The sequence below is a fragment of the Excalfactoria chinensis genome, chromosome 8, assembly GCF_039878825.1.
Source record: "Excalfactoria chinensis isolate bCotChi1 chromosome 8, bCotChi1.hap2, whole genome shotgun sequence".
NCBI lineage: Eukaryota > Metazoa > Chordata > Aves > Galliformes > Phasianidae > Excalfactoria > Excalfactoria chinensis.
Genome location: NC_092832.1, coordinates 10,854,173 through 10,879,586, shown reverse-complemented (window position 1 = coordinate 10,879,586; position 25,414 = coordinate 10,854,173). Strand labels below are relative to the sequence as shown.

Below are 25,414 nucleotides of genomic sequence, written 5' to 3'. Positions count from 1 at the left end.
GACATCAGTCTGAATTCTGATGCACACATTTCTAGGCAAACTGATCTGCTTAACAAGAGGAAAAATACTCATTATAATACTGGTCCAATTACTTCTACTGGTTTTAATTTACTATTATTTGGAGAAGTAAAGAGCTAGATTTGAAACACACAATACAGTCATTTCTATAACAAAATAGTATTTTTCACTACATCCTAATTTTTGTATTGGAAAAATAATCTGAAACTACAGAACAGATATTTCATATGTGAGTGCAACTTGTCAACAGTTGTGAAAAGTGCGCCTGATTTTGTACAACCACTGGAAATCTGTTTAAAAGGCAATAGCACTGTGCTCTTAATTAGATGTGCAACACAATAATGCCATTTAAAACCACTGGGAAAAGAAACAGAGCTGAAATTAGGCCTTGCAACTCAGCATACTTAAAAAATAAATTTTATTTCTGAAAAATAAAATAAGTGAATATATTAAGACAATAATCACAAAAATGGTTGGAAAATGAATACTGGCTTTGGCACCAGCACAAAAACATTCATTGTATTAGATTAAAATTTCATCTTAGAATACAATATTATGTTGCCAGCAACAGCATTCAAGAGTTCGTGTTGTCCAACAGCCAGTGTTTCTTCCTTCATAATTCTCTAACCTAGAACAAAAGAACTGTGATCAGAGCCTCTTTTACATGTATGTGTTTAGTTTGCCGTATCTACATCTTTTTGCACTAAGATACTGCTTTTCATTTTGAATGTTACTTTTAAGAAATTAAGCCAGCTACCTGCAGATCTCAAGTCTGTGGCTTCTTTCTGAAATTCTGCTTCCTAGATTGAAATTATTAAGGCACCTCTTCACTGTTCTGTCAACAGAAGTGATTTCCTTTCAAAATGAACTCTGCTCACAAATATTTCAAAGTGTATGAAGTGCTGGGAGTTAAGTAGGAAATTATTACAAGCATATTTTGAAAAGAAATATTAACACAAAAATAAATTGTACAAAAATTTTTGTATGATTTCAAGGAGTTCTGTCCTCTACATAAGGCTTAAGGTTTCACTGTGAACCAGAATGATAAGTTATTAGTAAGTTTCTGAAAACAAAGTGCTTGCAAAACCTGTATCAACAGTATTGAAGTATTTCCATCATGTGAGAGGAAAAGAGCCTCCAGTTTGTAACTCTACATTAATAAAATTTTACCTGGTTCATGAGTACTCTGGATCTTATGAAGTAAACAGAAATAAATAAATTAGGAGTTGGACTTGATGAACGTTATGGGTCCCTTCCAACTTGAGATATTCTATGGCTCCACAAAACGTGGTTTATTACAGGGTAGATTTTTTTTTGTTGTTCTGTTAACTTCTAAGGGTTTGGCTTTTTTCCATCTTTAAAATAGGTTTGCATTCTAAGCTTAATTATTTGGCAGTTGATTTATTAAAAGAAGTAGAACAAAAGGAGCCTGAGGTGATCAACAGAACAATCCCTCCAGTATATAATCCATAGCAGCAGCATTTACAGTAGTCAATACTATGTACTGTATCGATCACCCTAATATTTAGTAACATCACATTATAATATTGTTCCTGTTAATCATGCATACAAAAACCATTACATTGCATCTATTAAATATTAGCTAGATTTTAGAGTTTAAAGGCAATGCTTTAAACAGAGCACACATATCTTCAAGTAGCACATAATAAGCTTATAGCTAATGAATAAAGGACTGTTATGCTAACTTGTAGTTATTTTTATGCTACAGATTAGATATATCTCATCTTTCTCATTGCTTCCTGCATTTTAGAATCACAAACATGCAGCCTTCTTTTTAAAAAAAAAAATAGTTTTTGTAAACAGTAAGCTATAAAACACATCGATGCACACTGGGACTGAAGTGACACGTCCAAGTCTTAGATCATAGATGAAATAGAATCATCCTGTAGTCCTTCAGTGTTTTTCACACAGGAAACAAAAACTCTCTATCATATCTCTGAGGTTGGCTAAGATGAACACTTTAGACTGTGAGGAGCTATGCTTACATGTATCATAGTGATTTCTCTTTCCTCCATTACTATTCAAAACAAACTAAAATATAAAAATGGAACTGGATGACTACAATGACTTTGCTCAGTTCTCTTGGTAAAAGATCCTGTTTTTGTGCACAGAACTTGCCTTAGATGTTTTATGTATAACAGGTGTGTAAAGTCAGCTTACCTTAACAAGCAATGTTTCACTTGCAGCATGCACCATTTCATCTCTCACCTGAAGCTGTAGTTGCAGATTAGTGACATTATCTTGAGCCTCTTCTAACTCTATCTTCATCCGCTGCAACTGTTCACTCAGATGGTAAGAACCAGATTTCTGGTGTTCTGTTGATATCTGTCTTTTTGCTTGGTCTTTCTCATGAGCAAGCTTCTCAAGTTCAAGAAATAATGAGAAAACCAATGTAAAAATTAAATATTAATTTAGGAAAACATACAAGTGTTTTTTTTTTTTTTTTTTTTTTTTAATACTTCTCTTGGTATTACTAATAAAATTTTATTTCTCATTTACTAATAAAATTTTATTTCTCATTTCAGTACGGAACTTTGACCATAGAAGCTTAATTTGCTGTAAGAGTGCTCTGCCATTGTAAATTAAGTCTCATTTTTTTTTGTCTTTTAAATAAGGAAAGTAACTTCAACTTCCAAGAGTACTTTACTTTAAGATCTTCACCACAGATTAAAGCAAAGAATAGAACTTTAACTGAAGAAATCTGTAACGTTGCTATTTTATGAATCTCGAAAGGAGAAGAGCAAACCAAGATAGAAAGCAACCCTAGCAAGGTAACAAACAGACTTTCTAACCTGCACTGATATATCCCCTATATCAGGAAAGTAGCATATCGAGGGGAAAAGAAACAGATGACAATTCACCCATCACCTGGCCCCAGCAAAACACATCCACCCACATCCCTTTCCCCAGATCCATCAGGTAATGGAAATTTTAGAACTAGCACAAAGTTTTTGTGGAAGGTTAGTCAGTCAGTCTGCCATAAGAAGGTTTTACTAACAGAGAACATTTTTCTTATGTTATGTTTATACACACAACATTTTCAAACACGGAAGCAACCCTATAATACTGAGGATGGAGCTTGAACCTTTGTTAAATTTTGTATGCAAAATCATTCTAAAATTCTAGACTAAAATGAAAACAAACTTGAAATTTAATTTCCTTCAAGGTAAGTCTCTAAAGGAATAGAGCTAGAGTTGGGGTATTCACTAAACTTCACATCTTTCCTGGGCCTCATTTTTCCTTTGCAAAAATAGTAAAAGTAATTTCCTGAATGCTATGAAAAGTTATTCTGAATCTAAGTATGAAATTACTCCCTACTTTAATGCAGAATATGGAAAGGGACCCTTGTAACACAGACATCTACAAGGCTCCTTTTAATTAGAAGTCTAAGCATGTTAATATTTTCAAAAGTATGCAGGTTTTTGCACCCCAAAAGGACAGACTTTTAGAAACGAATCCTCTATGCAAAATTGCTTTTACAAAGCTTGATGTCAAAGGGTGATCAATAAGCCTTAAACTGGTATAGTAAACCCCCTTTATTAGGTGAACTATTGTCAACTACAAGAACTACAACTTCTACATTGTCTAATTAAAATGGTTTGTTCCCATACCCCCAAAATTCCTATCAGAGAGAATCTCATCAGTGTTTTGTGTATCCAGCTTACTTCACTGGATTTTTTTTTTTTCCTTTTGACGTTTTAATTATGAAACCTTCATCCAGCTCAGAGTTTTATCCAGGAGTATTTCTTCAATGAGAAAGACAGAATTTATCACAGAAAAAAAAGCTTAAGAAATGTTAGTGATGTGTTTAAAAGACAGTAGCAGGTACTGTCCTTTTTCTTATCCAGACCTTGACTATCCTATATCATCTCCTTAACAGAAGTTAATGTGGAAGAGCTGACACTGCCTTCATCTGCAGTGAAGAAATTTTCCTATTCAGTTAGGACACAACAAACCACCCTCCGTTTCTCCCCCCACCTCCCCACAGTAATCAAATGCCTTCAGTGACTTCACATATGTCTTCTCAGATGTCTTATTCTAGGAAAAGAAATAGACAAAATAATTGAAATGGCAGGGGTTATTTCAGTTCTGATGTATACCTTTATCTGACAAGCATCTTTTAATGAACTTATTTCTGCAAAAAGCTTGTTTATCTCAGATTGCATTTGTAGTCCTAGTTGAGCTTCACGAGCTTTGGCAGCACCCAGTTCTTCTGCCAGACGTTTTGCACGAGATTCCTGAAGCACAGAAAGACATAGTATGAATCATGCCTGTCTCTGAAAAGCACTGTAAATGCAACACATTATTTACTCCTGAAAAATTATAGATGATAAGTGAATCAGAGTCTCTCTGTTTAATGTAAATAAGCATGACAAGGTTAGCCATTTCTTCTGCTTGTTCATATGGAATCAGCAGTGGAACAGGGCCTCAGGTTAAATATAAGGTTATTGAGTAACTGTGGTAGAGTCCTTTAAATGGGGGATTTTGCTTGTCATTAATTTGGTTACACATTCAAGCAGGAAACTACATAACCTAAAGTATTTCCTAGGAGTAACTCAAACAGGAAATAGACGGTAATTAAGTTGTTTTCTTGTATTTTTTACAGAAACAAAAACAACCACCCACAACTACCTTTTATGAGAACACTTCCAAAGCTTACACAGCTGCAGCAATATATTTCTAAATATTCAAAATTGGCAAAAATAAAACTACATTGTTTGCAAATGAATGCTCCCTCCTCACCTAGATTGCTGTCTGACTCTACATTTTTTTTAATAACTGGAAATAAAAGATCAGTAGCCATATTCAGTGAACACAAACAGCAACTGGGTACGACTTGCCCACTCAAAAGAGGAAAGACAAGACAGATACCTGTTTTGTGAGTTCTGATTAAGTACAGGTCCCCTGCAGATACTTAGCCACGGAAATATACCAGCTATTTTCCATTTCTGCTCCATAAATCAAAGGAAATATCACCTCTAGGTTAACAGTTTGGTTAACTCTACTGAGAAATAAAAAACACAGCAACTGCGTTTTTAAATCTGGGTGTTTCCCTTGTCTGTTATTACCCAATGACCCAGAAGAGATTTTGAAATTTTCTCTCCTCACAGAAGAGCTGCTACTTACTGTGAAATGGCAAGGGAAAACAAAGCTCAGACATTCCACTGTCAAACAGTACTATAATATGCATTATAAACTTCAAGCACTAAAGTAAATGCATCCTTTAAAAAAAACTAACATGCATATATATACACACACACATATATATGTTTCCAATTATTAGTTATATTAATACTGAACATACAGAACAAATTTCAATTCTGAATTGAAATGTGAAATCACCTTCTCTCGGGACAGAGAGTTTACTTCTTCTAATTCACACGCGAGTTTGTCTGCTTCTCTTTGGGACTGCACTAGCATTTGACGAGCCTCCAGCAGCTCTGCCTGAGTGTGCTGCAGCTGTTCACGTTCTAGTTTCAACTGCTGACCCAAATCTAATGCTTCCCTGTACTGATCTCCAATGCAATTCTCCTGGTTTTTCACTGTCTGTAACAGGTAAATAACATCAGACCTCAAAGATCATAAACACCAAACCATTTACATTCATTCTTCTCTTCCTGATGGGAAAAGCAACAGCAACAACAAAAAACACATGCTAAACACAAATCTCCAGCATTACTTTTTACTTTTATTGCCTCTAGAATGTTCCAGAGATGTCACACTGTACCTGTGGTCCATCTAAGTTCTGTGTTATATCTCTCAACAGCCAGCGTAGACATTTAAAATAAAGCTTTAACAAAATTTCTTGAAAGATTTATATATATATATATTTATATATATATGCATGTATGAGAGAGAGAAACACATCCATAAAAAGGGTATTTTTAACATATTCACTAATGACTGATTTAATGTCTGGAATCAGGTGTTTGTATAATTCATCAAGTAAAATTTGCTGTCCTCTTTATTTGTATGCTCCCATTTACCATGTAAATACAAAGAGAACAATCCTTCCAGTTCCTATGAGCATGCAGCTCTCCTTTGGGGCAATTATTTCCACAAGTTAAATATCTAAGATACAAGAAACTCTCATTATATTGGCAATTTTTTATATCATTTCAAGGGAGAGTAGCTCCATAGCCAGAACACAAACAAGTAACAGTATGCCATTAAATTATCTTTTTAAAATCATTAAACTGGCTAGGGAATTGAGACCCTGTAAACACCAGGATATACAATAAAAGTGCATGACACTTGATTAAAAGACACTGTACAGTTCTTTGTAGGCAATTATAGTAATGGCAATAAAAAATTGATAACATATTTTAAATGAATTCTACCCACAAATTTAAGAGGGTTTCGCAGGGCTTACAGCCGTTTTGTTCATGGAGAAAGCTGTTCAGCCTTCACTGTTTCTTAAACAGTCACACAGGCAACAGTACTAAGAATTGTGCAATGCACTGGGAGTAACAGTTAGCAAGGGGAAAGACAGGTTGAAATCCAAGAAACATTTTACCTTTTCAAGAGCTTCTAGGCTCTGCTGTTGTCTTTCCATTTTCCTCTTAAGCTGATTTATTTCTTGATCTCTCTGGAGCAGTTCAAATTCTTTTTCACAAAGTTCCTCCTTAGAATGCTGGAGTTTGCTCTCTAAGCTCTCAATCTGAACAGAAAATTCAATTGCATTAGAATAGATATTTTACTAAGCTCAAACCAATTTAAGAAACTTTCCACTCCTGCAGTAATGCTGACTTTGTGTTCTTTTTTGATTTCTGATTCATTTTGCCAATGTTTTTCTATATTAGGTGAGCAGTTTGGGAATTATCATATTAAGTAGAAATAAATTTTCATTTTAATACTAGGAACTCTCTAATACAATTGACAAATGTAAATCTAATAAAATTGACTAATGTAAAATATTTTTGCTGGTACAGTATCACAGTATCCTTCCTTTCCCTAAAATCAGTTATCAGTTATTCTCTTCTGAGTTAAACCTGGCCATCTCGTGTCCCAGGACCAGATATTCTTATGCAATCAGCTGCCATTTATTAGGTAAACTGTTTTTAAGCAAGATTTACCTGTTTATTACATTCCTTAACTTCTAACTCTGATTTCTCTAAATTACACTTTAAACGAATTATTTGTTGTTCCATTTCTTCCTTATGTTCACGAACTGTCATATCCAACTGTGTAATCTAGATATAAAAAAGGAAAAAGAGAAATATTTTATTTTCAGCTACTATGCAAAATTCAAGCAGCAATATTACAAAATACACCAAAATTAATTAAACCCATCTCTTGTAATGTAGAAAAAATACTCTCCTGAACAGTCAGTATAAAAATGAATCTCATTTTAAAGCACACACACACAAAAAAAACCATGAGGTAAGCAAAGAGATGAGTCAAAAAATGAGGGAAAAAGAAGTCTATAGCAGAATGCTTAGACATCAAATATACAAAATACAATCAAGATCTCAGTTTAATCTGAATTTTAAAAAGTAAAAAAGTAGCTCATTATATGTATGTACTTGTCATTGTAGGAAGTACAAATTTTGCCAGAGCAGAAAATAAGATCCTGTTGCTTTGATGAACTGTTGGAGCAGTTCACAGAGCACTGTGACAAGAATACATCAGAAGGTCTGACCTCCTTACAGTCTCAGCTCCTCCTGTGTTTTTCCTCACCCCTCCTACCCCTTCCAACACAAGCTATTAGCCCCTGCAAGAAGTAGTCATTAGAAAACTAATTTATACTTGACAGAAGAATAGTTTCTCCATAAGGAATACCAAATCTTGAAGTCAAGCCAAAAGACTGAAAACACTTCATGTCAGCTACAAAAATGTTTTCTCAGTCAAGATGCCACTTCATATTCAGAGGCTACTTTATATGTAAAGAAATGTACTTCAGTACAAATAAGAAAATTCATTTAAAATCTCCAATTGCACTTCAGTGCAGACTTTTGCTCTTTTTTATCAAACATCAAGATGACAACCCATGTCCTGCACCATTATTACTATCAGAATTACAGTACAGATTCACAATACTAACAGCCTGTGTATCCTCAGGGAAGAGGCAATTTGATCTTCCCAGTTGCCATGAGGCTTCAGGAACACCAGTTTTCAGGTTCATGCTGTGGCTAAATTAACAACATAGTCTGGAATTATGTGATAATGCAATTAAATCTAGCATTTAATATATAAAAACAACAATTTTGAGTAACATACTTATAGTTATCTGACCTGTGCTGCTCTTTGTTTCAGTTCCCAATTCCTTTCTTTCAATGCTTGGTCCATGTCAAACAGTTCTTGTTTTTTGTCTTCAATTTCTCCTTTGCAATACCTGAAATCCATGTATGTTTAACTGCCTAATGCACAGTATTTACTTAGCTTCAAGTATCCAACTTGAAAACAATCACATCTAGTACTTAAAGCCAAGTATCCCTACAATGTGACTCAACTAATTTACTAAAAAAGCAAACTCAAATGGAATAATTGTGCTATTTCCCTTTTGGAGATACCTGCACAATTTCAAGTTTTTAACTGATTACCAAGACAACATTTTATTAACACTGTTAAAAAATAATAGCATAGAAAAAAAACATTTAGGGTCAGAAAGGAAACTGGGCAGTTTCATGCAATCATAGAATAGAATCATAGAACGGCCTGGGTTGAATAGGACCACAATGATCATTTAGTTTCAACCCCACTTCTATGTGCAGGGTTGCCAACTACCAGACCAGACTGTCCAGAACCACATCCAGCCTGGTCTTGAATGACTCCAGGGATGGGGCATCCACAACCTCCTTGGCCAACCTGTTCCAGTGTGTCACCACTCTGTGAAAAACTTCCTCCTAATATCTAAACTAAACCTCCCCTCTCTTAGTTTAAAACCATTTCTCCTTGTCCTGCCACAATCAACCCATGTAAACAGTTGTATCCCCTCCTGTTTCTACACTCCCTTCTAGTATTGGAAACCCACAATGAGGTTTCTGTGGAGCCTTCTCTTCTCCAAGCTAAACAAGCCCAATTCCCTCAACCTTTCCTCGCAGGAGAGGTGCTCCAGCCCTCTGATCAATTTCACTATATAAGAAAATCATTCCCCATAATTAATATCATTTCATGACTTTGGAATTAAAAAAAAAACAACAACAAAAAACTCCTAAAACACAAGCACACTACAAATCACCTAGATTATAGACAGCTGTTAAGATTTAAGAGCATCTAATTCCTAAACAAACATTAACATAACTAAATTTTCATGATTCTAACTTACCTGAGCTCAGCTGTTAGATTAATGATAGCAACCTGCTTCTCCTCCAGAGACAGCTGTGCATTCTGTAACGCATCTTGCAATCCCTGAAGCTGCAGTGAAGTGACTTTTAATTCTCCATGGGCATTTTGTAATGCAGACTGTAGTTCCACTATTTTCTGCAATGCTTCCCTGTGGCAAGTCTCACTGTGAAGCAGTTTATCTTCTAAAACAATCACTATTTAACACACACAAAACAAAACACAAACTGTTTAATCATGAGTCAAGACTCTTTACACGACATCACCGCCTATTAGCACTGGTGGCCTCTATCAGTTTTCAGTATCACTGTTTTCATAGTATAATCCAGAAAAACAGTGACTTCTGAAGTTAGCTGCCATGAATATGTGGCCATGTAAGCCTTGATGTTTGTTTTGTTTTTTAAAAAGCAAGATCACAACCCATGATTGATCTGAGATTTGAGTATATATCTAAAACAAGGAAAATACACCCTAAATCATAAAATACACAACATAGCAACTTTACACACAGTGCTTCAAAAAACAAAAAAAACCCCAACAAAACAGAAACAGAATTGTTAGTAAGCTTCCAGTTGAAAAGAATGGTAAAATTAAATAGGGGAAGGACGGCTTGAAAGCTTTTTATTCCCATAAGCTTTCCCACGATTTTCATTTATTTTTTAAACAAGAGATGAATTTAAGAGATGAATTTTCATGAACAGCATATACCTTTGTTATAATTGTGCTTCAAGTTTGATTACCACGTTAAGAATCTGCATTACCAGCATCTGAGTGCAATCTGCTTTAGGGTAAAGGTACATCCCCATAACAATAAGGCTCTGCAGATATCACTTGAAAATAAGCCAGTGGGATTTTGTTTGTCTTTTAATGGAATTACTAACATAAAAAATGAGAATATTAAAAACCAGCAAAATTATCACAGTCTGACTCTTCTGTACTTGATAATATGCAAAATGGAGAAACATCAAACCTAATACACTGCAAAACAGCACAATTAAAGGAAGCCTGAAAAACAGAACAGCTGAGTTACCCTCACTTGTCTTTTCACTGAGCTCTGATCGTGCTTCCTTCAAAGTGATGTCCAAATGACTTATTTGCATCGTTTTGTCATCAATGTCTCGTTTCAATTGCACTACTTCTTTATCCATAACAGTAAGCTCATTCTTATACTCATCCACCTCCAGTGTTTTTTGTCTAAATAAAAAGATGCAACCAGAACAGAATTAACCTTGTAACAACAAAAGCAACACATCTTTATCCTTGTGCTCTTGAAAGACAAATACTTTCATGAATAGTGAATACTGTGGAATCCATGGAATTCTGTTAACAAATATGCCACAGATGTGCTACGGATCCTGTAGATTTCATTTGAAGGAGTAAAGTTAAACAAAGTTGGTTATGGAAAGATCCTACTGAGATATTATTATCCCCATCAATTATGCAAATAACAGACCTGACACCATAAGCATTAAAAAAGTCAAGAAGGCTTTTTCTGCAATCAAACCAGTGCATTACTTTAAACTTACCAAGTCCTCCATGAATTACAAGCAATTTGGTATATTTATGAATTAACTTATATTATGACACCATTTTTAGGCTAGATAGATAGCCTGGACAAAAATTAATCCCATCCAAAGACTGTTACAGAACCTCATGCTGCTGCTAGTTAGAAACTATCCATTTAACTTCCAGTCCATTGCTCAGACAAACAACGAATGATCAAACTGCACAGCTGAACACTTCAGAGTACAATCTTTCTTCTTTATATTTAATATTCAGAATATTCCTCTCAGCTATTCCAAACCTACCGGATTATGCTATTAAGTTCATCCACCTTTTGTCTGTTTAAATCTGCTTCCTGGCAAGCTAGGTAGAGTTTCTCCTCTACCTTTCTCAACTCATCTTCTGCATATACTTTCTGTTTCTGAAGTTCTTGTTCTAAAGTAGATACCTATTTAAAATTGTATTAAAAAACAAACAAACAGTACTTTTAAAGTTACACAGCATAGAAAAATACATCCTTGTAACAAACACACATTGACACTTAATAAAAAGGTTATCTCTACAGTCTCAAATTGCATATAGTTTAAAGCTAGGACTTTGCAGTCACATCTGAAAGACAAATGGTTTTGAGTAAATATAACTAGATTTATCTTGAGATTCAATACACTTATCCTTAGCTAAAGTCTATGGCCTAATTTAAGAAGCATTAAGCCACAGTATGGCTAGAGTCTTTAATAACACAGAACTTGCTTTAACAGAAACCAAACTGTTAATCCCTTCTTTTAAATACGCCTAAAATAATGAAAATCAAATCAATTATGAGCATTCAGATTCCAAAGGTATTACAAAAATGCACATTAAAGAATTAAAACAATTGTCCCTATGCAGACTTTCGACCATACTGTACCTGTTCTTCAAGCTTAGTTTGATTATCTTCCAGTTCCCCAGTTCTAATAGTCTCTTGCTGCAACATTTGCTGCTGATGATGCAAAGTTTTTTGCAGGAGAATATTCTGTTCACTTGTGTCCTGAAGATTACGACCTTTTAGTTTTATTTCTTTTTGTAAATAACAAACCTGAAAATACAGTTATTCTTGTAAACTCCATTCGACTAAACACCTGTCTCTTATTAAGCAGGGCAGTATTGTCTTGGGGGGAAAGGGGTAGAAGGGAGAGGGAACTACAGACAAAAACCTCACATGAATGTTTTAACTGATTATGCTCAGACATCTTCCCCACTAAGATACTCGCAACACAAATTAATTATGTAAATTTATGCTTGTATGCAGCAGCATGCCCCCCATTTTTTAAGACAAAGATTTCTCCCATTTAATCTTGATTTTGTTACCTCTTTCAACAAATTCATTCTCTCAGTATTTCCTTAAGTTTATCCAACGTTTCTTAGTTACACTTTTCCCCTTGATAATCACAAAATGTATAATATTTCCTCCCAGCCTAATTCACAGTCATAACTCACACTACAGAATTATTTCACATTTCACAAGATTTCAGGTTAAAGCAATCAGAACAACAGCTTTTTCTGTAATACAGGAAAGTTGCCAAAATGAGCTTTTACCTCTTCAGACTTCTTTTTGAGCTGATTTTGAAACATCTCCTTATTTTCTTCTGTCTGACTCAAATACCGTGCAAGTTCTTCCTTACATACGTCTAGTGCTGACTCAAGCTGTTTCACCTAGTTGAATGTCACAGAGTACTTTAAATTCACATTCTTTTTGTTAACCAGCTAATGGCCTAAAAATGTTTAAGTTATCTTTGTGCAAAATGTCTGAGAAGCTACATTTTAATACGAAGAGTAAAATAAAAAAGCACAGAAGAAAAAAGGCAAAGAACTCAGATTATAAGCAGAAATGAACATTTGTGAAATTAAATTACAATGTTTTAGATTGCTTATATTAAGTAAGACTGTCGGTTATAAAATCATACTCCAGTATTTGTCAGTAGCCACAATTAACCAATGAACTTATTTAAAATATCAAATCGTAAGACTTTACTACAAATTAAGATTTACATACAGAATTCAATAAACAAATTTGAAAATATCACTTGAGTTGTCAGAAGTCAAAAAGAGAATTCATATCTTAATATATCTCAGAAAGCAGCTAAAGCTTTTGTTTGTTTTCTGACCTGAGAGACAATGCCCAAGTTCCATCAAAACGGAAAGGAAGAGTTGCAAAACAGACAGTACGGTATCTCATAGTAGCAATATCAACACTTCTAATATATTTTGGTATTATACTAGTAATATGGATTTTAGTTATGCCTTACAAATACTTTTTAGCTGTTATCTGCTCAAGTTTATAAAGAACAAACCTCCAGGGATCATTGGGAATAGTAATTTATCACCCTCTTAACTATCTGATTTCAATGCTGAGAAACTTCATCAACATGAATTATGTTGACATGCTTATGTACAACACTTTCAACGCTACTGATTTCTTAAATGATATTGGATTGCATACCTCCCTCTTCACCAAAATGAAGAGCTTTTTGAAAAGAAGCAATTACAGATCCTAATTGTAAGTATCTAGAAAACAACCCAAGTACTAGAAAGATACTCAAACAAAAAACTGGCACAAATCAGGAAGTACATATTACCAGTTAAGTCCATAGTACCTACTCCTGGTGACATCCTGAGAATTTAATATCATATAAAACCTGATGGTGTTAAATCACCACATGACAAAGTTTAATAACACTACTGTTACAAGTACTGCAAGGATGATATCAAGCCAACACTAATAAGAGGTACAGGTGGCTATAAAAAGGTAACTAGTATCATCACTGCATGCCTAGAACGTATTAACTGGAGTAAAAACCTACACAGCATTCTTTGTTAGACAACTTTTTTCTCTAGAAGTACAAATCTTCCTTATTTTATAACTGCAGTCATTTCATAAGGCAATTATGCATTGCATAATCTTTAAGGGCAAGTTTCACCAAAACTTTTAATAAAAAACAAGGAAAAGATGCTGAGAAGACTTCAGGTTTCTGAAGTATGTGTGAGGGATATTACTGTAAAGTAACCTAACCGTAGCCTGTCCAACAGAGTGTAAGAACTAAAAAAAACACCTCATAATTGCAAAACTTTGAAACTATGAACTGAAAATTACGAAGAGTTTACTAACTTTGATTGTTTGCTCATTCAACTGACTCTCCAGTATCTTCAGTCTCTCATCTTTCTTGAGATCTTGCTTCTTCATTTCCTGTTTGTAGATTTCCCACCCCACCCCCCCAAAAGGAAAAAGTAAATACAGTAGCAATAAATAAAATCTTAGCAAGCAAGAATCACACAGGTGAAAAAGCATAACAGTGTACTTAAATATACAGCTTGCATATTCTATTTGTGTGAATGTGGTTCCTAAGAGGCATCCCTTCATATTCAGCAGCAAAATTAGTTATTTAAAGGAACATGGATTGCCTAGCATAATGTTCTTGTCTGTTGACCTCATCTGGAATAGATACAACAGATCTTTATCCAGATCTCTTTTCTTTGATTACTGGTGCAAACCAGAAGTATAAATGGTACTGTTTACTGTCTCACTGTTCAACAGATTCAGTCAATGAGTTAAACAAGAATTAGAAAACATGTCATCTTTTCATTTTCTCAGCTTTTCTATGCGTCTTAATTCTTTTCACCTTTAGTCACTGGACAGATCTGAACTTAAGTCAAAAGCCAGCCTTACCTCTCTGCTCTCCATCAGTAGCCCATCCAGTGATTCAATGTGATGTTGTTTATGTATAATATCTTGTTGCAAAACAGATATTGTTGTCGCTTGTTCTACAGATTGTTGATGTTTCTTATCTAGCTGTGTCTGAAGCTGTCCGTAAGTAATTTAGAGTTTACTATTTTAATAAACATTTTCAGAGAACTTACACATCTAAACATATTGTTCAATTCTATTCACCCACCACTAAAAATGAGAAGTAGATTTCTGCCATTAGCAATATTGCACAGTATCTAAAATATCAAAATATCAAGAAATCCCAAGTCCTTAATAGTTAAAAGCAAAAAGAGAAGCAAGACCACCAGGGAAGGTAAAGTATAATACCTGTCATCAGCTAAAGCACTAAGACATTCATACATCTTCACTAAAAAATAACAAATTTATTTAACAGCTAGAATTTAACAGTTAGAGATTGCCAAAGCTGTATTTCTAATGGCACGAAACACATTAATTTTTCCATAAAGAATGAAAAAAATCTTGACAGCTCTTCCTGAACACACGTGTTCGCAGTGTAAATAAGAGTATGGTTAGAAGTTAAAATTTTACTTTATTTGTGCCTGGTGTTTGGAGCAAAGTGCCACAGCATTCTTTGTAAGCCTGTGCTTTTCTTCAATTGAGCAAAAAAGAGGATATCTATACCCAAATGGAAACTGTGACACTGTGCAGTCTTAGATGGGAAATGAACTAAAACCCAGAAATGTGGGGAGAAATCATAAACATTTTTTCATCACGTGTCTGCATCAGAACTACTAAATAAAAGAAGAAATTATCATGAGGAAAAAGTTGCTACCTATACCACACATACATACTAGCATACAAATAAGACCTTACTAGTTCTATCTGTTTCTCCATCTCTCTGTGTTGCTCAAGATGAATCAATTTTGCTTTCTCAAAATCAGAAGTTAGCTGCTTGTGCTCTTCACTGACAGATGTTTCCAACTCATGAATACGTCTGTTTTTTCCCTGGAAATGACAACAGCAAGGACTTAGTAAAAATGTTTACTTCTACTATTCAGTAGGTATTATTAGGTAATCAACTTCCTAGATTTCACTAATAAACACCTAGAAAATAATAAGTTATACACAGCATGCTTCCTCTCAAAGAATGTCACGCCTTCAGTAAAGACATAGTGCCACCCAGTGCTGCCTCTACACAGACAGGATGCATGCTAAGGCAGATTATCAGAACATAAAAGGAAGAAAAAACACCTAACAAAAATAAATGGCATTTTTATATGGCCATATGGAATCCTTGAAATTACAGGTTTCCATCTGAAAGTTGTTTGCTTCATTAATAACCTTAACATCTCTTCCCAAAAATCAAACAAGTTTATATGACAATTCCAGCACTGGAAGGTACAGCGCTCTGAGTTTCAGATTACCTTCTTCACAAATTCCCATTCACAGGTCTATGCACATTTCTTAAGAATTCACAATTTAAGAACAACAGCTGAAAATGAAAGTGATTTGTCCAACACTTCAGATAACACTTTTAATCCATTTTTGCTACCTCTTAACTTAATAATTTCATAAGGCCTTCTTGAGAACATGAATGTAGTTTTTCACTGAGTATGTCATACCATGAGTTCCTGTTCCAACTCAGTACTTCGTGCAGCAGCCGCAGAATAAGCAACAGCCTTTTCTTCCAATTGTTTCTTCAGAGCAGAAAGCTGAGAAGATTTCTTTGCTATCTGAAATTAAATAAGAAAAAAAAAAAGAAGAAGAAAAAGAACCCAAAGAAACAAACATTAAGATATTATTGGTTAACTCAAGTATTTTCCTAGGCTTTCTTATAAGAGATTCTGTTTTAGCTACTTTTATTCCTTACTGAATTTTAGGCATCATTCATTTATTTCCATATGCTCTAGTAGCCTTCATTAATCATTGTAGAATTCAGGACAACTTACCTCAAATTTCTCCAATCCATTATTATTTTATCAGTAACATACACAGTAATTATTAACTGCATTTTATAATATATATGGTCATCATTAGGAAATATGGCAAATAAAATTATGCTGTAACTAACACATTATTATCAGAATGTAAATATTAAAACTTATTAAATCAGAGAAGAGCAAGCTGAAGGTAAATTTTTTTCCTCACTTTAATAATGATAATCTCTAGAAAGCTTATTGACACTTAGTGAGAAAAAATACTTGTAACTGCTCTCCAAACATCTGTTTAAGACTCCACATGAATTTGGTCATAACAAAGGAACAAGACCATGCATATTTTCCATTTAACAAAGCAAAATAGAAGTAAGGCCCACTAAGAGCATCAAATTAAAAACTAGAGATTTCTGACAACAGACCAATTGAGGCTTCTATCTTAAACTTTCCCTGCTTTCTGTTAAAATTATCTCACCTTTAAGTTCTTCTAAATGAAGCAAATTTTTTAAGTAGAACAACAATTGCATTTTCTCCACAGCAATTATCTTAATTCTCTCTAATGACGCAAAGCCTGACACTTTTTCCTTTCTATTATAAACTTACTTCTTGCTTTAATGTATTAGTTCTCAAAGTCTTCGCCGATAGCTCTTCCTGCATGCTTTGAAACTGAGTGGTTCTCTGAGCCATGCTGGTCTTCAAAGACAAATTCTCATTATCTAGTTTTGCCAGTCTAATACGTAATCTTTCAATCTCTTTCTTGAATCTTTGTCTTTCCTTTTCAAACTGCTTGCTGACAAGTTCCAATTGTTGACATCTCCTCTCTCAAAGTAAAAAAATAAACACATACAAACTTTTTTTAAAAAGAAAAAAGAACATGTAAACAAGCACTGAAGCAAGTAATGATACATTCCAAAGAGGAGAAATACAATTTAATGATAGAATATTGAACTAACACATAATATTCAGAAACAAGAACACTTATTTTTTACCTATAATGTAACTACAAGCTCTGTCTCATAGGAAAACAAACAAAAAAAGCAAACAAAGAGTCATTACATATCTGTCCTAACATCATTTCATTTCGCTCTAACAAACTGCAGAGGCAACTGGAGAAGTTCTCCAGCAGCAAGACACAGATAGATCAAAGAAAACATGGAGACATTAGCATAACCTGTGAAAAGAAAACATATGTGGCTCCATTTCAACACAACTTGTACCTTGTATACTGCTGCAGAACATAACTAAAAGAATATTGTGCCTAGAGAATCTGACAGTTTACAGAACCTACAGATGATATTGTGCTCCCTATTCAACTGAAACAAATCTGTTGACAAAAAGACATTAAAAAAATTACTACACACGCAGTAAAAAACAATTTGAACTCCACCGAAAACAAAATCCCTTTTCTGCAGATTAATCAGACAGAACTGCCAGATGTTTTGTTGAGCTTACCTTCTTGAGTTTTGATCAGTTTGACAGGCTCTGTTTCGAGGCCACATAACTCTCTTTTTTCTTGTCTTTCATTATCATTTAATAAATGCTTAACTGTATTACAGGCAGTTAAGTTTGTTTGAGGCTTTCCAGTTTCTGTTTCCTTCATTGTTAATTCAATGCTGTATAAAGAAGGAGACAACTATTTAGTAACTCTTTGTACAGGCTAGTTCTGGCTAGTATCTGCCCACTTTTGCCATAATTCAGTAACCAGAAAGTTATACCTTAGGCCTGCAGTTGAAGGTTTATTTGATTCATAAGATTCAGAGACAGCTTCTTTGGTGGATGAACAGGATAGCTGACATCTCAAGTTATGCCACTTAAACTAAAAGTTAAAAGAAAGCCAAAATCAACTTTTCATTGCCTAACAATATGACTAGTTCACTATACTATCATATCAGTTTATGAGTCACATTTTATACTCAGGTAATTTCTAAACAATGTCTCAAAACTTCCATGCAATATCAGTTAAAATTATTTCAGATACAAAACACAATTTAGAATAATGCATCAGTTACTGCACCTCTTCAGACGTACTTGAAGACAACTGGGAAATAATGGTTTCTAGTAAGTTGAGCTCCCGCCTTGAATTCTCCATTTCTTGATGGCACAATGTCAAGCTGTTCTGCTGCTGTGCATTAAGTGCTCTCAGCTCTGCATTTTCACTGACAAGAGCATTTTTCTCTTTAAGTGCTCTTTTTTTTTCATTAAGTTCCTTTTCAAGCTCAAGTATCTTCTGATTAGACCGATTCAGTGTTGACATCATTTCACTGTTCTTTGCCTCTAGAGCTATGATTTCTTCTTTTGCATTGTGATTCTCTTCCCTTAGTTGCCTAAAAAAAGCATATCTATTCAACAGGTATAGCTCAATACAGATGACTAGATGAGGATTTTCATCATTAGTAGTACCAGGGGAACACATGGTAACAACACTGCTAAGTAGTTTCCTCCCTCTCAAAGTCTAGAATTGACTCCAAAGGACAGAAAGTTCTCACTGCTTTACTCAGCCTTCACTTCTCATAAGGACCACAATACACTGCCATCAGAAAACAAAATTAGAGAATAAAGAACCCCTCATTCTTAAACAACTTAAAGTTTTCAGCATCATCACAAGGGCAAGGAATAGATTAAGGCTTTAAATGTGCTAAAGCCAAGGAAATTTTAAAACAGGATAAAGAAAAGCTAAACCTAAAATGACAAAGAATTAGGGTTATATACTAAGACTGGGGCTATCTAGTATTCTTTATACGCTCCATTACTAGTGATGAGAAGGGAAAGGACTCTGTCCATTTGCAAGTCATTCACTTTTTTAGCTATCTGCTGGTTTAACAAACTGGATTATCTTAAAGGTCCTGATGAGTGTCAACTCCAGTACAAATTAGCAAGGAAAAAAACAGTGGTCTTGAAAAGAAATGGACAGTGAGCACGAAAGCATGCAACAGCGGGAAATTACATTAGAGTGGCTAAAAACTAGCAAGATAAACACTGACTGAAGTTGCAGCCATCATTAAATCCTGCCCTCAGATTTGAGCGCAGCCTCCTCATTGAAGGCTGACAGAAGTCTTCATTACTACTAGGGACTGACTGTATGGTGCACAAGTAGGTGCTCACACCTGGAGGTTAGTGCAGATGACCTCTTAGGGTGCTTTCTCACCAGCATGTACATTAGCAGACTGAATGCAGAACAGGAATACAAAAAGGCAGAGTACCCACATTTCCCACAGAAACTGTGTGTGAACAGGGCATACCATGCTCCCAGGCCATAGAAGCATGCTTTTAACTGAGAGTGCGTCGCAGTGTGCGGGATTAGAACTTTGAAGAATTAGTTACAAACGAGCACTTAAAAATCTGTAGGTTTATGCCTTTTATTTATTTGCTTTTTAACTGCCTAGTATTAGGATCACTACAAACAACACAGAGAAATCCTAAAGTGTTCACTGATGCTGGTCCTCCTGATTTGGTTTGAACTACATGAATTGAGCAGCAGCTTCCCAGTTACAGTTTAACATGAGCTTTCTTCACAAATAAGTGAACTTGTTAAAAAAGACTTGGTTACCTCAATTGCTCATCTTGGATGTCTAGATGCTTCCTGTAGCTGACACATTTTTCATTCAACTTCTCTCTTTCTTTTTCACAATTAATTATATCGCTTTCTAAACGTGCTCCTTCAGCTTGAACCTTAAAAAGTATATATATTTTTTTCATTACAAAAATAGTCTGAACTTTGAAAGCCAGCAGGCTTTTTAAACAATTACTACAAACACAATGCTGTCACATTTTTTTTTGTTGTTGTTGTTTTTTTTCCCCTCCCCTTACTTTCTCCTGCTCAGCACACACATACTGCTCACTGTCATAAGAAAAAGGAAAGAGGCAGAGAAGTTTCCTTTTCTTCCCCTACCATTGGAGAGAATGCTATGTCACTTTGGTTTAAGATTGGTAACCTCATTCCACAAGAAGTCAAATCAAATCAAATTTTTCCCTAAGAGGCAATGGTCTCAAGCCTGTGCAGTTTCTCCTCATATGAAGCAGCAAACATTTTTGACCATTAGAAATTTGGGTATTAATTTTAGTCATTCTCTAGCATAAGTTGCTTTGGACAAATTATAAAGATGATGCTTTGATAGAAAAGCCCATACACCTGTAGAATGCAGGATTCCCAACTAGAAAGAGACAAGAAACATCACTTTCTGGGATACATGACCACACCGCGCAAAGAGTTTAAAAACAGATAAAGGAAGTTATTGATACAAACTGTTGCCGACCCCATCCCACCTCTCAAGATTTTGCCACTAACAAGGAAAAAAAAAAGTGATCCTTAAGTTACATCATTGTTTGCTGCCCAACATACCAAAGGAAGCAAAGTCCTCATAGAGTGGTAAAAAAACAAACAAACAAATAAAATCTCACCGTTTCAAACCTTTCAGTTATTTTCTCCTTATACTTTTGGAAAACTCTTCTTAGCTCCTCAGCATTCAATAAAGCTTCATTTCTTTGTTGTTCTGCTCTGCAATGCAGCACACAAGTTTCAAAAATCAGGATTTCAGTAATGATGTAACTGCTTCCTCCAGTTAGAAAAAACAGGGGGAAAAAAAAAAACCAACTAAATGAACAGCTTCAGGTTATTTCCTTTTGCCTCCTAACTAAGCTCCTAGATTCACACATAGTGTGAATTCATTTTATGGGCCATTTTAATGTATTAAAATAAATATAATAATACTAAGGACTCAAAAATAAATACTTCTGATGCTCTTCAGAAAAGATTCATTATTCCAGTCATCCTCCTACCCCTCTTTACCTCCAAGTAAAAGACTTGTGAGGGACTGAGACAGTAGCCATGATAAAAAACAAAATTCAAAGGGCAGAAGGGAGCTCCTGTAACTGGAATTATGCTGGGTCTGATAGGAAGAGATCAAAGGATAAATTATTTGGGGGGATACTGGAGAGACAAAGTCAGTATGTAAAAGAAACAGACTGGGATGGTATTACACAAACAAGCATTCAAAAAAAGCAAACAAAGACTATTTCAGATCATATATGTATCTCGCTCCTCCTCACCCTTCTTTCTTACTTTCTTCCACCATTATTCGGAGGTTGGAAAGGGAGGGAGATGGGGACCAGGAAGGGGGAAATACGAGGATCGCACATAGATAACATACAGCTAGATAAATGATACCAAAAACAACCTGATCTAGTGGAAGGTCTCCCTACCCATGGCAGGAGGGTTGGAACTAGATGATATTTAAGGTTACTTCCAACCAAAACCATTCTATGATTCTACAATTTTGTTGTGGAAGTTGTGTTTTTATTACTTCCCCAAAAAATAAAGCATGCAGTACTGTTGACTAGTTCTGTTCATTACAACATTATATACCTGAAGTACAAAAAGCATACACTGTAGATCCTTGCAAGACAAAGTCAAAAATAATTCAGGAAAAATACATTATGGACAAACGTCTGCTTTCTACTACCTCTATTCTGAAGAGAAAATACAGGCAATAAACTGGATAGGTAGCTAAATCACATGTTAGTGTAAATTATCAACCAGCAATTACTAGCAATTTTCTAGACTTAAAAAAGAAAAAAAGCTAATACTGTCATAGCAGAAAGACACCCCCCGGCCCCATGTACTTTTTTAAAGTATCATTTATAAAGTAGAGAAGATTTAATTCCATAAAGAAACTACATGCCAAGAAGAATAAACGTTTAAGCGTTACTAGTTTATATTCAGTTTACTAGGAATACTAAGAACACTTAGTCACCTTTTTCCTTGCTTATTTCGCTCAGTTAACTCAATTTTCAGATTTTCACAGTCCTTCTTGTATCTTTGCAACATGCTTTCTCTTTCCACTACTGCTTTCTGACTTTGCTCTAGTTTATCTTCTGCATCTCTAGCAAGCAAACAAAGTATGGTTTAAAAATAGAAGGATTTCAGTTAAGAATTATTTGTCTTCATGTTGGGGTGACAAAGTGTGGAATTTTTTTCTGCACGTTTGAAATACGATGCAGCTCTCAAACCAGGTTTGGAACACCAATAGTCTCAAGACTTCCAAACAGAACCATTTGGAGTGCTGTCCAAATCTCACCAGCAGGCATCAGCTGCTGTGGATGCCAAGAAGCCAGACAACTCTGGGTTTGTGGTGTAACATTAAACACTGAAATCATTGTTTTTTTAAAAATAGGCATGACAGGACAACACATACATTAGTGCTGTTTGGGATGTTTAAGGTACTTTACTTGTGTCATGAGAACCAACTTTTGAGGCATCACTTGAATATTATTAGGGTGAAGTTTTAAGATAAACCGGCAGCCAGCTGTGTCTCCCTGACATCTTCTGGATACTGTTCACATTAGTTTTATTTGATCGTCTGTCTTGATGAATATATTCTTTTTAAAAAAAAAATCTTTTCCTTTACATGGTACACAGACATCTGTAAATATGGATGTTTGTTCATTATAGAAGTTGTACAGTCCCACAGCACAAGAATCAGTCTTGAGCAGATCTCATTATAAGGACATTCCTGTCTAAGTGTAAATTGTAAATTGGTTTATTTTACCTTTATTATGTTCTTCTGCTACTCGACGTGCATTCTCCATATAAGAGACATAGTTACAAAATCAACACTTCACTTTTCCTATATATGGCTCCAAAATGAATATGTCAAGCCTCAGAATACATAACCCACAGAGAATCAGTAATTGCACGACCTTGGAAAAGAGACTGAACTGGCAAGCAGACCTCATGAAGAGCCTTTATTACCTTATAATTTTATCTCTTGCTGAAACTTCTGCTTCCAAAGTCACAATTCGTTCTTCTAACTTAGGAATGCTGACTAAATGTGTACCTAATGTTGATTCAAGGTAAGAAATCTGAAAAAGAAACATATTTATAGTTTCATTAATATTTGCATATACGCATTTAGATGAGAGACATGCATGATCCATCTACTTACCAGATGACACAGTGCTCTTCAATTGGCTGCAGAAGATGCTTGTGCCCATACACAGAAAATGAACTCCAACTTTCTGCTAATTTAATACCAGTTCCCTAGCACTGCTCCCATCTGATACATTGTAGAGTGATTCCTTTACATATTGACCTTGTTTACTTTTTCCCAAACATTTATCTTCTTCTACTTGTCTTCTACAAGTCAGACAGGCAAATAGTTCCCTAATCTACTTAACAGCACCGTGAAAATTAGTCACATGGGTGTACAGTACTAACTACACCACTGAATTGTTTTCACTAGTTTATTCTTTCACCTCTTTTTTTAGTAGAAAAAAGATTTACGATGTGAAGAGCAGGAAAAGCTTTTTCCCCCCTTGAGAGATCATTTAGAATACCAAGTGGTCATTCCAACTTATTTGCCTCACTGGGTTTATAATTCAATTATGGAATGCTAACAGATAGAATTTATAATTAATATAGTTGATTTGTTCATGAAGAATTTGATTGCAAACTCTTCTGTTCCAAAATATCACTGAACAGTATTAAATGATACTAGAACTACTAAAAAAGCATAAAGAATATTTAATGTTTAAATATGAAACACAACTAGAATGAAATACATTAAAGGTACATACTCTTGTTTTTGACTCCACCAGTTCCAAGCTTGTTGTTTCAATTCTATTCTTTAGGCAATGGTTCTGAGAAGCCAAAGATGCATTTTGCTCATGAAGATCATTCAGTTTCTCCTTAAGGCGTTCATTTTCTTCCACAGCTTTATCGAAAGCTGTAGGCATCAAGTCAGACTAGACAAAAGATAAATATTTCCACATACATACACACATGGAACAACGTATACACCGCAGGAATATCTGCAGAACAAACATACTTAAATCTCATTAGGCTTAAGGACTATTCAGTCAACAATCAAGGCTAGCAAACACCTGAGAGCAAGAAAATTTCATGAATACAGAATGGACAGGATTAACAAAAACTGGCAATGAAGAGCAGTATTTACTTTGGATTTTCCTTGAAAATCCCAGCAAGACATTTTACCAACAGGCTTCTGGCAGCTGGAAGAGCACCGACTGCTGCAGTTAAGGTGAACAACGTCCTTCAGGGTGAGGTCTGCAGCCTCACCACAGCAGCGGTCAGAACGTTCCTTCGTATCAGTGCTACGAGGAAGAGCAGTAATTTGTTACCCCACAGCACAAAAGGCATCACGGTACCCCGCTGTGCTCAATACAACTGGTTCAGTGCAGCTCTCACACGCAGACACACGTACCTGTTAAGCTCTGCCCCCACGCTCTGCAGGCTTTTCTCAGTTCTCCTCAGCTGGCTCCGTAACGACTCCACGGCTTCGAGCAGCTCCTCATCATCGCTCCCAGACTGAGCCCACATGCTGCACTCCATTGGCACTGCATGTGGCTACAATAACATTAAAACACAGTAAGTGTTTAACACAAACATCGTTTACAGAAATATTTTAGAGTTTTATAGATGATGAAACGAAGAAGAGCAGAAGAAGATACTTTATTTCTAAATAAAAAAACACATTTCACGCACTTTTGGCACTCAGTAGATAAACGCAACGTTTAATTCACGGCCCTACCGAAGGAAAAACACTCTGCTTGTGAGTACGAGCAGCTCCGGAGCTGCTTCTGAGAAGCACAGAAACGCAGCCAGAGCTCCAGCCCACAGCGAGGGGAGAACAGGAGCGGCGGGAACGGACCAGCAGCGGTGTCGCGGTGTCGCTGTGTCGCTGTGTCGCGGTGTCCCGGCGTCCCGAGCAGCGCTCCGTCAGCTCACAGCGCCCATCTCTCCACAGGCGGCTGATCGCGCAGCACCCGAAGCACCGCGGACCGTTACGGCAGAACCGCCTCTTCCGCCGCCCCACAAGGCGCACGCGCAGCTCCGCCCCACACCGCCCCTATCGGGAGCGGCGACGGCGCATGCGCGATCGCCTCCGTCCCGGCGCTGCGCTGCGACCACGCCCGGACGGGGCGGCGCGTCCCG

General features: G+C 35.7%; 1 protein-coding gene across 1 annotated transcript; it reads right to left on the bottom strand.

Moving 5' to 3' along the window:
- Window positions 1-144: 144 nt before the first annotated feature.
- Window positions 145-25,411, bottom strand: CCDC18 (coiled-coil domain containing 18). The gene is made up of 28 exons (XM_072342768.1): window positions 25,011-25,411; window positions 24,684-24,826; window positions 24,417-24,573; window positions 24,037-24,204; window positions 23,213-23,322; window positions 22,215-22,343; window positions 20,863-20,959; window positions 20,012-20,133; window positions 18,479-18,788; window positions 18,180-18,280; window positions 17,917-18,077; window positions 17,068-17,285; window positions 16,153-16,263; window positions 15,404-15,535; window positions 14,531-14,665; window positions 13,973-14,050; window positions 12,403-12,519; window positions 11,735-11,902; window positions 11,133-11,275; window positions 10,355-10,518; window positions 9,308-9,521; window positions 8,275-8,374; window positions 7,116-7,232; window positions 6,557-6,700; window positions 5,383-5,586; window positions 4,140-4,277; window positions 2,200-2,397; window positions 145-646 (listed from the first exon to the last, which is right to left on the bottom strand). Exons 2-28 carry the CDS (start codon window positions 24,809-24,811, stop codon window positions 632-634), a joined length of 3,879 nt encoding a protein of 1,292 aa, XP_072198869.1. The 5' UTR covers window positions 24,812-24,826; window positions 25,011-25,411; the 3' UTR covers window positions 145-631.
- Window positions 25,412-25,414: the final 3 nt, after the last annotated feature.